Source organism: Mesoplodon bidens, assembly GCF_964165515.1.
Source record: "Mesoplodon bidens genome assembly, chromosome: X".
Classification (NCBI taxonomy): domain Eukaryota; kingdom Metazoa; phylum Chordata; class Mammalia; order Artiodactyla; family Ziphiidae; genus Mesoplodon; species Mesoplodon bidens.
Window position 1 is genome coordinate 93765078 of NC_138163.1, and position 12519 is coordinate 93777596.

Here is a 12519-nt window from a genome sequence, read left to right on the forward strand (position 1 = left end):
ATGTACTGATTTGGAAAGATCTCCAGAATTTATCATGTAAAAGTGTAGAACTATGTGTATAGTGCGCTACCTTATGTGTAAAAGGGGGGAAAAGAAGAATTATATTTGTATGTGCTTGTATTTGACTGAAGACACAATCTGGAGGGATGCAGAAGAAACTAATAAAAGTGGTTACCTGTTGGGGTGGGCTAGGGGAGCTGATGGCAGGGTCAGATATATACTGAGGCTTTTCAATATATATCTTTCTATATTGTTTGATTTTTGAACTACGTGAATGGATTACCTACTCAAAATGTTGAATTTATTTAAAAACCAATTTTAAGAAGTGCAAAAAAAGGAAATATCAATATACTCTTTTATGCTTCTGATACTCTTTGTAGATTCCTTCCCCTGCATACAGTAGCCTGAGGAGACTTTTCAGCCACTGCAGGCTTAAATGTGCACAGTCTCCCCATTTCCTGTTGACAGCCTTCCCCCCAGGTATCCTTGGACTTCATGTTTTGGGCCTTTTGCTCCCTGGACTCAACTGCACCTGGGCCTTAGCCTTCGATTCTGTTTTGCCACATCCCTCAGGTGTGGCTACCTTGGGTTTCATCTCTGACTCTGCATCCACACCTGACCCTCCCACGAAGTGAACTTCAGAGTGACTCTGTCCCAGGAACACCAAAAGGGAGGGAGGTGGGTAGGTCCTAAGCACTCATGTCCTGAGCCAGGATGGCCTCAGGGACCAAGGGATGGCCCCAAACAGTGTGACCAAAGGGAGCTGGAAGAGAGTAGGACACAGAACTGAGGAGCCCACACTCATGGGAGAAGTCTTTTGTGAAGTGCAGACAACTTCTCTTTTGTGAAGAGAAGGAGTTGCTCCTTCACCCTTCCAGAGCCCCTGGGCTGGGAGGAGAGAGCTGTCAAGGTTATCCAGCTGGGTCACATGGGTTCTCAGCCCCCATCACTGCCCAGCCACCAAAATAAATTCCAAATGGATTAAAAGAGTTAAAGGAATCAAACCATGGGAAGCAAGGAGGAAATGCTGAGGAATTTTTATCAGTCCTCTGGATACAGAATTCAAGTCAAAACTGGTGGAAGAAGTCACAGAGGAAAAGTTTGAGCTGTCTGTCTGCATAGAGATGTATTGATAAATAAGATTGCAAATGAATTAAAAGAGAGACAATCAACAGGTCTCTCCCTGGGTTGCTGTTGGGCTAGCTGTGGGCTTGTAGCTGCTCAACATTGAGTTCTGTCCTCACAAGTGGAGAGGCTGGGTTGTTCCCAGGGATCTTGCTGATGTTCTTGACTTTCTGAGGGGTGTGGTTCAAGCCACAACTAAGTTCCTCACACCTCTTGACACTGTCCTTTATTTTATTAGATATATGTTTTGCAAATATTTCCTCCCAGTCAGTGGTTTGTCTTAACAGTGTTTTTCTAAGAGAAGTTTTTATTTTTTAATAAGTCTAATTTATCAGTTTTTTCTTTTATGGTTCATACTTTTTATGTCCTAAGAAATCTTTGCCTAACCCAAGGTCCCAACGATTTTCTCCTCTGTTTCCTTCTAAAAGGTTTATAGTTTTAGATTTGACATTTAGGTCTGTGATCCATTGTGAGTCTGTGTGTGTGTCTGGTGCAAGATATGGAATGAAGTTCTTTTTTTGCATATGGGTATCTGATCAGTCTAGTACCATTTGTTAAAGAGACTACCCTTTCTCCATTGAATTGCCTTGGTAACTTTGTTGAAAATCAGTTGTTCATTTATGTGTGGATCTATTCCTCATGCCTTTTGTTTGACAGGCTCTGCCAGACCACGAGGATGAGATCCCGGAGACAGTGAGGACCGTACAGCTCATTAAAGATCTGGCTAGGGAGATTCGCCTGGTGGAAGTAAGAAGCATGGGAGCAGGGGAGGCGTTTGGGAAGGGCTCAAGGCTCAAGTGGCAGGTCAGGCTTTTGAAGTTGGCATGAATGAGAGCTCAGGGGAAGGATTGGGAAGACCCCGCCAAGTACCCTATTCATTCATTCATTTATTCATTCATTCAGATAATTATTATGTGCCTCAAGTGTGCCACATGTTGGGCTAGGTGCTTAGGATACATAAATAATACAGTGCCTGCCCACAAAGAACTCACAATCTAGTAGAGGAACCTGAGGAAAGTTAACCTGTCTGAGCCTCAGTTTCCTCATGTCTAAAGTGGGGATAACTAATAACTACTGAGGGATTATTAAGAGGATTGAGTAAAATAATACAGGTTGAGCACTAAGTATAGGGCTTGGCACACAGTAGGTGCTCAGTAAATTCTGCTGGTGGGTCATGGTGGTCGTGGGTGGCAGAGGTCATAGTAGTAGTAGTAGTAGTAGTTGTTGTTATTAATATTTTGACTCAGTCTCTACATTCTACAAAATGACAGTTCTCCCGGGTTGAAGATGATTACAAAGCCATGTTTCAGCAGGTGGCATATACCACGAGACAGTAAGGTGCAGTGGTAAGAGACTCAGAGAAACTTGGGTTCTGGTTCCTGCTCTGTCATTTGCAAGCCTTTCAGAGCCTCAGTATCCTTATCTGTAAAGTGGGGATAACACCACCTTTTCAGAGTTTTGTTATGATTAAGAGCTAATGTATATAGAGCCCCTCGCACAGTGCCTGGCAGAGTAAGTACTCAATAAATGTGAGCCATTGTTATTAATAGACTACAGCAAAGAGAGAACTCAGTGTGGGCTGGTGAAGTAGCAAAGGCACCAGAGGAGAATTGGATTTGAGGAAGTTTCAACTTTCCTTTAGCTCAGAAGCTGTAAGGTTCCATTTAGTGCCCAGGATACAGGCACTAAATCTGTGCTGAAGGGTGGTCAGAGTGAGCTACTGGGAAGTTGGGGTTCTAGCCTCACCTCCTGCAGCATGTTTCACTGCCTACACCATAGCTTACATTGTCCACCTCCTACCTCATTTTCCACCACTTCCATCTGTCAGAATCCTTCAGGGTTTTAGGCCTACCTTTTCTCTGGCTCTTCCCACTTAAACCAGTTTTATATACACAGAACTTTGGGCTGGTTGGAAGAGGACTTAAGAGATGGATCATATCTTTTTCATTGGCTTTCAAATGTTTTGAAGCAATGAAATCCTTTTTTTCAAATGAAATCTTAATGTGGAAGCTCAATATATACAATCAATCAAAGCATAACTGCTATGAATAAGATGAAGGTGGGAGGCTAGTAGAATTAGGACTAGAACCTCTCTCCTGCTCTCAAATCCTGTGGTCCTTAGAGTTGGAACCACACATTTTAGTACTCAGTTATTTTCTGTCTCATGTCAGCTGCTCTTGGAGTCTTTTCCTCTCCGGTTTTGACAGTAGTGCTGAGCTTTTCCTCTGCTCGTCTTCTCCTTACTCGTCAATGGCTGGGTAAAGAAATGCCACCCAGTAAATTCTTGATGACTTATTGTGCCAAAACTAGGGTGTGCATAAGTGCATATGTGGAGCATCTTTAAGCCCCTTCATGGCAGTACTGCCAGTGCCATGAACAGACCTCTGCTCTTAGTGCAGAGTGAACCCTTGAGTAAGCTCTAACCCCCTCATGTACTAACACTCTTGTAGGATATCTTCCAACAGAACGTTGGGAAGACAAGCAATATCTTTGGGCTGCAGAGGATCTTCCCAGCCGGCTCCATTCCCTTAACCAGGCCAGCCCATTCCACTTCAGTATCCATGTCCAGGCTGTCACTGCCCTCCAAAAGTGGTTCAAAGAAGAAAGGCCTGAAGCCCAAGGAATTCTTCAAGAAGGCAGAGCGAAAGGGCAAGGAGAGCTCAGCCTTGGGGCCTGCTGGCCAATTGAGCTATAATCTCATGGACACATACAGTCATCAGGCACTGAAGACAGGCTGTTCCCAGAAAGCAAAGGTGGGTGCTGGCCCTTGGGTTCAGCCCAACCCTTTTGGGTCCCTTGGAAGAGCAGGGTATAAAAAGGATAGGCTCTCCTGTCCTCCCACCTCCCTTAGGGCCCCTGGTGTTTGGCTACCAGTCCCACTCATTTAACAGGCATTTATTGAGATCTTGTCTATGCTGGGCACTGTGATAGGTGCTGTGGACATAACCCTCAAGAGGCTGACAGGCTAGTGAGAAAGATAGGCATAAAAAGAAATGAGTGCAATGAAGTGTTGTGGATGCCACGATCAAGGGTGTGTGTGGTACCCTGAGACATGGGAGGGGATGATTCTATCTGGGTAGGGGCGATGGTCAGGAGCTCTTCTCAGTAAACGTGACACTTGAGATGAATCTTGAAATGCTGGGATGGGAATGACATTTGAGAGCATGGTATATGAGTGGCAGGTTGGAATCTTGAACAGGTTCTTGAGAAAAGCCCTCCTCCAGGGCTCCACCTTGCTTCAAGATTGTGGCGCCCTCCATAGGCATGTGAAGATGCTCCACCTCTTTTTAGGGAACATGTTTTGCAAGATTGATAGGTTTCCCCTGAGCCAGCCATACATTCTCAGCCTTCTGCTCCTGTGATCATTTGGGTTGGGGGTGGGGGGACAGCATAGCAGAAGGCCTTGGTTCAGGTGGTTTTGACAGTGAACTCAACCAGTGAAACCAGAGGGAACTGGTCATTCTGATTCACATGGGAGTTCCAGACAGGTGACAACTGAGCCTCCTCCTCCTACAGTTCAACATCACTGGTACCTGCTTGAATGACTCAGATGATGACTCGCCAGACTTGGACCTTGATGGGAATGAGGTCCCGCTGGCCCTGTTGATGTCTAATGGCAGGTGAGGTGGGGAGAAGGAGCAGAGATGCTGGGATTGTTGGTGGCAATATGCCACTAAGACAAGGCATGGAATTGGGACCTGGGGCTGGGACATGGGTGAGGGAGGGGCTGTGCTTGGGGAAATAACCAGATATTATCAGATAACATTCCTTAGTACAGAGAACCACGGTGGTATTGGGGGTGGGAAGGGGGAGAGGTCTGGAACTAATTGGCAGTCCTGAGAAAAATCTTGTATAAGTTCTAGAAATTTCAGCAAGTCAGTGGGTCAGAACTGTTGGTGGGAATAGGAGGTAGTACAGCATACTGGTTAAGAGCACCTTTTGCAATTCAGTTTTTAGGAACTTATTTTGCAGAAATATTTGCACAGGTGTGTAAAGAGAAATATTTAGTAGTCACTGTATCATTGTTTGTAATAGTAAGCAATTGGAAACGTTCATCAATAAAGGTTGGATAAATAAATTATGGTACATCTATGGAATAGAATGCTTTGTAACTTAAAAAGAATGAGTTTACTATCTACTGACGTGAAAAGATTTCCAAGATATATTTTAAGTGAAAAAATCAGGTTGCAAGATAATATATAGGAATAGTTCATTTTAACTTTTAAAAAAAGCACGTATGCACATATGTGTGTGTGTTTGTGTAAAAAAGCAACATACACACCTTTTCCTTTAACTTAACCTTTTTGAAGAGGTTTAAAATTTAATTTATGCGGTTTAAAATTCAAAAAGTGTGAAAGAATACATAGTGAAAAATTTTGCTCCCACTCCTCTCTGTTCCCAAGTTCCCCTCCGCATGGAAAACCAATGTCAACGATTTCCTCCCAGAGATGTTTATACACATTCATGCAAATAAATATATTTGTCACATATTTTATACTTGTCACACCAAACTTGTAACAGTAGTTATCTCTGGAAAGTAGAATAGGGGAAGCAAGAGAGGAAATTTTCACTTCAAAAGCATTTGAATTTTATACAGTGAGCACATATTACTTTTCTTAAATTTTTTTTTTTTTTTTTTTTTTTTTTTGCGGTACGAGGGCCTCTCACTGTTGTGGCCTCTCCCGTTGCGGAGCACAGGCTTAGCGGCCATGGCTCACGGGCCTAGCCGCTCTGCGGCATGTAGGATCTTCCCAGACCGGGGCACGAACCCGTGTCCCCTGCATCGGCAGGCGGACTCTCAACCACTGTGCCAGCAGGGAAGCCCTAAAATAATTTTTAACAGAATGTTTTCTAAAAGAATAAAATAAAAGCACATCTTGGCAAAAAGCTCCAGCTTGGGAATCAGACAATCCCGAATTTGAATCCCTGCTCTGTCACGTATTCGCTATGTGACCTTGACAAGCTAATTAACGTATCTGCACTTCTCTGTCCTCATTTTATCTATTCTATAGATAAAACTAACCTTAGGGTTGTTGGAGGACTAAATGAAGTAATGCATGTAAAGTGCCTGTCACAGGTTCTGGCACATAGTAAATGCTTAATAAATGGTCGCTCTTACGAATATGATGATGAAGTTGAAGATGAAAGGTGATGGTGGTGGTGGTGATGATGATGGTTGTGGGTATGGCCAGAAGCTAAGTAGGTCATCAGAAACCCTCAAACATGTAGGGAGGCAAAGGAAGACAGTAAAAGTTACCATCTGGACACTCAGAACACCAGACAGGAGCAGTCAAGAGTTAAGTACAGAGTATGAACAGTGTAGGAACATAAGCGACAAGGATACCTTAACAGCCTTTTTGTAGGAAAAGATTGTTTTCAGATCCCAAGGTAGTAGGTCTACCTGGGTGGGAAATAAGGGAAAAGGGAGTGTGAGGGCAGGGCAGATTCTGAAAGCAGCAGAGCTATCCTTGTTATTTGAGAACATAGTTACTGAAGAATAAGATTATAGAGACTGTTGAGCATTGCCTTTGCCTAGAACCCATGGTTGGTCTGCTGGGGTAGAGAAAATTAATAAGAGTCCTAAGGGTCCAGCCTATAATGGCTATTGAGGACACAATGAGACATTTTTCCCTTCCTCACCAGTCTTTCTTGTGCTGCTTCTATTACCTTCTTGCACCTGCCAGAGGCTGCTGCTAAGTGAACCTAGGGAGTCAAGGTATAGAAATATTTATAGACAATATGATATTATATCTGGCCTTTTCTCCAGAATAATGCCATGTTTTGTGGGGACTGAGGTGTAGAGGAAACAAGATTGGCTGTGTGTTGATAATTGCTAAAACTTAGCTGGGTCATAGGTACATGGGAGTTTTTAATATTTTATATATGTTTGAGATTTTTCATTATTAGAAGTTAATAAAAGATCAAGGTTAAATAGCTACCATTTATTGAGCACCTGCTCTGTGTCAGACTCTATCTTAGCCATTTACATACATTATTTTATTTAGTCCTCACAACAACCCTGAGGGTAAGTGTTGTTATCCCCATTTTACTAACGTGGGAAAGTGAGGCCCAGAGAACTATAAGATTAGCTACCATTGGGCCACTTGCCACGTGTCAGTCTCTACATTAGCTCGTTAATCCTCCCAGCAACCCTATGAGGTAGAAAACAGCTAATTCACTAAAATCCAGTTCACCAAATGACTATTTGCTGAATGTGTCAAGTGTACTGATTTACCAGAAACTTGTTTCTCTTAACTATAAGGCTTATTTGAGCAGTCTGTACTGGTTAATATTGTTTACCATGTGTAACAGGATTATTTAAGCCACTTTTGAGTTCTTTCTACTTCCTTTATATATTTTAACAGCTTTTTTGAGGTATAATTTACATACCATACAATTAACCTGTTTTAAGTGTACAATTAAATGACTTTTAGTAAATTTAAAGAATACGCTGCCATCACCACAATATAATTTTGGAACATTTCTATCACACCAAATAGATCCCTCATATCCACTTACAGTCATTCCTGGTTCTCTTCCCCAGGCCCAAGCAACCACTAATCTACTTTCTATCTCTATGGATTTGCTTTTTTAGACACTTCATATAAATGGAATCATACATATGTAGTCTCTTGTGTCTGGCTTCTTTCACTTAACAGTGTTTTTGAAGTTCATCCATGATGTAGAAGTATCATTAATTTGTTCCTTTTTATTGCTCAATAGTATTTCATTGTGTGGATATACCACATTTAGTTTATCCATTCACTAGTTGATGGTCATTTGGATTGATTATGCTTTTTCGCTATTATGAATAATGGTGCTATGAGCATTTGAGTACTAGTTTTTGTGTGGACATGTTTTTGTTTCTCAGGAGTAAAATTTTGGGTCATATGGCAACTCTGTTTAGCTTTTTAAGAAATTGCCAAAATTTATCCCAAAGCATGTACCATTTTACACTCTTACTAGCAATTATGAGTTTCTCCATATATTGGCTAATGGTTGTTATTGTCTGTCTTTTTGATTATAGCCATTCTGATGGATGTAAAGTGGTATCTTTTTGTGGTTTTGATTTGCATTTCCCTAAAGACTAATAATGTTGAGCCATTTATATATCATCATTAGAGAAATGTCTATTCAGATCTTTTGCTTATTTTTTAATTGGTTTTGTTTGTCTTTTGTTTCATTCTAAGAGTTACTTAAATATTCTGGATACAAATCCTTTTCTAGATAAATGATTTACAAATATTTTCTCCTAGTCTGTGGCTTGTCTTTTCATTTTCTTAATGGTGTCTTTTGAAGCACAATTGTTTTGAATTTTACCTAATCTCAGGCCACAAAGATATTTTCCTATATTTTCTTCTAGAAGTTTTATAGTGTTAGCTTTTACATTTAGATCTATGATCCATTTTTAGTTAATTTTTGTGTATGATATGAGGTAAGAGTGCACATTCATTTCTTTGCATGTGATATCCACTTATCTCAGCATCATTTGTTGAAAAGACTATTCTTTCTCCACTGAATTGCCTAATAAGCACCTTTGTCAGAAATCAACTGACTATAAATTTAAGGGTTTAGTTCTAGACTCACAGGTCTGTTCCATTGATGTATATGTCTATCCTTATGGCAATATCACACTACCTTGATTACTGTAGCTTTATAGTAAATTTTGAAATTGAGTAGTATAAGTCCTCCAACTTTGTTCTTTTTTGAAATTGTTTTGGCCATGTTAAGTCCTTTGTATGCCCATATACATTTTAGTATCAGCTTATTAATCTCTACAAAACTAGATGGATTTAGATAGGATTGCATTGAATCTGTAGATCAATTTGGGTAGAATTGCCATCGAGTGTGACTGTTTTTATGTTCACCTTCACTCTCTCTCCAGTGCCAAGAGGGTAAAGAGCTTATCCAAGTCTCGGCGAGCCAAGATCGCAAAGAAGGTAGACAAGCCTAGGCTGGTGGCAGAACAGGTGATGGAGGATGAATTTGACTTGGATTCAGATGATGAACTGCAGATTGATGAGAGACTGGGAAAGGAGAAGGCGACCCTGATAATAAGACCAAGTGTGTACTTGTTCTTTTTCTTTCCTGCCCTGCCCATTTCAGTTTGTTTTTGGTCCGCTTGATAGACTCAAGACCTTAAGCCTGAGCTTGTTGACATTCTGATTTACCAGCTCTGTAGGCTTCCATGTATCCTTTGCTCTAGAGATTTATTTATAAGCTAATTCCTAACCTCCCTAAATTACTCGTCTGTGGTCATTACTTTCAGGAAAATTATAGTCTTATTCTCTTTCCCCTGGGTGTTTGGCTCAGATGCTAATCTTAGCTTCATGATAAGTGCATTCCATTGCTTTCTAGAATTTCCCCGAAAGTTGCCCCGTGCGAAGCCTTGCTCTGACCCCAACCGAGTTCGTGAACCAGGAGAAGTTGAGTTTGACATTGAGGTAGGGGCCTGCCCTGTTTCTAATCTTCTGCTCATTCTGGTTACGTAGACAGAATACAGATTGTCATTCTAGTTGAGGGTGGGGGAGACATCCTATGCATTCCATTCCTAAAATATTTATAAAATAAAAGACTGTGGGCTAAGTGCTCCTGAACATATAAATGGAAGATTATACTTTAGTTGAAATATTTTTAAAATTCTTTAATATAGAGTAGAATAAAAGTCAGTGTGATGTAGCAGAAAGAGTATCTGATTTGGAATATCTGTTTGTGATTTTACACAAATTATTTAACTTCACTGAGCCTTAGTTTCCTTATCTGTAAAATGGGAGTTAGACTTGCCTCACAAAGATGCTGTGGAGATTAAGATGAAAGAACAAATATTCTGCTTAGTACTTAGTAGACACTTGGTGCTCAGAAGATATTAGTATCAGGAGTGAGACTGTCAACCCTGTATTGGGGCCTTACCAGACCAACCCTGGGCAGCTGAGGTGATATCCTTTTTCTCCAACAGGAGGACTATACAACAGATGAGGACATGGTAGAAGGGGTCGAAGGCAAGCTTGGAAATGGGAGTGGAGCTGGTGGAATTCTTGATCTGCTCAAGGCCAGCAGGCAGGTGGGGGGACCTGACTATGCTGCCCTCACGTGAGTACTGGCTTTGATCTCCCCTTTCTAGGTGTTCAGACAACACACACCCCCACCTGCCACCCAAAGGGCTAGGTCAACCAATCAGTAGATATTAATTGGGTCATTTAAAGGGACAAAAATTAGCCAGGGCCTTTGGGCTGAAAGAATAAAGTAGACATGAAATCTGTCCCGAGGTACTTAAGATCTGACTGAGAGAGGATATACGGACTTCAAGGGTAATAAGTTTGGGGGTTTTTGGAAGTTAGAAGAGGCATGGAAGGAGAGCTGGGCCTTTTCTGGGCCTTGCTTTAAGAAAAAAGAAAAAGGAAAGAATGCAGTATTGGTGAACAGGAAGGGAGGTGTACCCCTCTTTTTGCCTTCTTGCCTGCTGTCTATGGAGAGACGTGAGTCAAGAAGGACTGGCCTTTTTATGAAAATAGTCTTTGATACTATTTTGATCTTTAGTGTGGTTTCTGGTTTTTCGCCAGGGATGGTTCTCTCCTCCTTCCTCCCACCCTGACCCCAGCAGCTGTTGTCCCTCCTCCCTGACTCTTCTGATGACTGATTTCCTCTGACAACTAGAGAAACTTCCTCAGCATTTCTCCTCTGTCCCTTGCAGCGAGGCCCCTGCCTCTCCCAGCACTCAGGAGGCCATCCAGGGCATGCTGTGCATGGCCAACCTGCAGTCCTCATCATCCTCGCCAGCTACCTCCAGCCTGCAGGCCTGGTGGACCGGGGGGCAGGACCGAAGCAGTGGGAGTTCCAGCAGTGGGCTGGGCACAGTGTCTAGCAGTCCTGCTTCCCAGCGCATCCCAGGGAAGCGGCCCATCAAGCGGCCAGCATACTGGAGAACCGAGAGCGAGGAGGAGGAGGAGAACGCCAGTCTCGATGAACAGGACAGCTTGGGAGCATGCTTCAAGGATGCAGAGTATAGTAAGGGCAGCTGAGCACTTGAGTCCAGACCAGGAGGGCTCCCCCCTGCCCCCGTCTCAATCCCAAATCCAATCCAGGACAGCCTGTAGTGAGCAAAGGCATGGCCTTAAGCCTGACACTTGGTTTCTCTGTGCCATATTTTCTTAATCTGTAAAATGGGGATATCTCACAGGTTGATGTAAGAATTAGAGATGATGCTTGCACAGAGCACCTGGCACCGTGTCTTGTTCATGGGAGGCCCTCAAAAAATGGTAGCTATTATAATTAGCTATTAACCATTTTTAGCGTTGTCCAGTCTTCACTGCTGGTGACTCTTTTTTCCCTCTTGTCTATTTTACTTCCATTACCTGTATCATTTGTGTTATGTGTCATTCAGTTCATCCCTTGCAAAGGTTTATGATGACTTTTCGGTGGGCTTTTCACATTTAATAGATGACTCCTTTTTTGTAAAGTAAACTTTGTTGAGTACTACAATGTATAAAGCACTTTTTTGTATAGTGCAGCTGACTTTAATGTAGGTTTTTGTTTTAATATTATTTTAAAAATTAATCCTCATTGACCAAAATTAGAACAAGACAGAGAAGGCAGAAATTCCCTTTGGCTAACACTCTTCCCCTTCTGAGAAAGGTTATCCAGAGGTAACCTTTGTTATCAGTTTGATATATACCTTTTATTTTCGTGTGTTTACACCCATATGTAGACATAAATAGATAGAGGTATAGTTTCGTTTAGTGTGTGTGGTTCTACAACTTACTTGGGTATCTTTCAACATCAGTACCTAGAGATACACTTCATCAATGCATTGAGATCTACCTGCTGCATAGTAGTCTGTAGCATAGGTATAGCATCATATGTTTAACTATTTCCTACTGATTATCATTTAGGTTGTTTCTAATTTTTAGTGTTTTGAAAATTCTTGTAAATAACCTTTTGTGCCCATGTACCCGTTAACATTTCTGTAAGGTAGCTAGACCTGCTGAGTTAAAGGTATGTACAACATAAATGTTGATAGTGCCGAATTCCTTCCAAAAAGGTCAGTATATGAGTGGTGTATGAGATATACCTGTTTTCCGACAGCCTTACCAACAGTGGATGTTATCAGCCTTTTTAATTTTTGCCAATCTGATGGCAAAAAATGGTGTTGCAGTTTGTTTGTTTTATGTTTATTGGCTCTTCCTTATTCCTTTCCCGTGAATTATCTATTCAGTTTTTCACTCATTTTCAGGATGTTAGTTTTTCTTATTGATTTGTAGGAGTTCTTTATGTATTCTAGATTTGTTGGAGTGTTTTTTATATATTCTGCAAGTGTTGAAAAATATTTTCTCTTAGTCTGTTGCTTGTATTTTAATTTTACTTACGGTATCTTTTAGCATGTAGCAGATTTCAGTT

General features: G+C 41.5%; 1 protein-coding gene across 5 annotated transcripts in view; it reads left to right on the plus strand.

The window, feature by feature from the left end:
- The window catches only part of PHF8 (PHD finger protein 8), a 91948-nt gene that overhangs the window by 46844 nt on the left and 32585 nt on the right, over nt 1-12519 (plus strand). For 3 of the 5 annotated variants that reach the window (XM_081222642.1, XM_081222641.1, XM_081222638.1), the window contains exons 12-18: nt 1783-1872; nt 3576-3878; nt 4642-4745; nt 9011-9189; nt 9484-9569; nt 10082-10215; nt 10817-11130. In XM_081222642.1, coding sequence (XP_081078768.1) covers nt 1783-1872; nt 3576-3878; nt 4642-4745; nt 9011-9189; nt 9484-9569; nt 10082-10215; nt 10817-11130 — 1210 coding nt within the window. The remainder of the gene's footprint in view (nt 1-1782; nt 1873-3575; nt 3879-4641; nt 4746-9010; nt 9190-9483; nt 9570-10081; nt 10216-10816; nt 11131-12519) is intronic. The other 2 variants (XM_081222639.1, XM_081222640.1) reach the window with 2 other exon arrangements.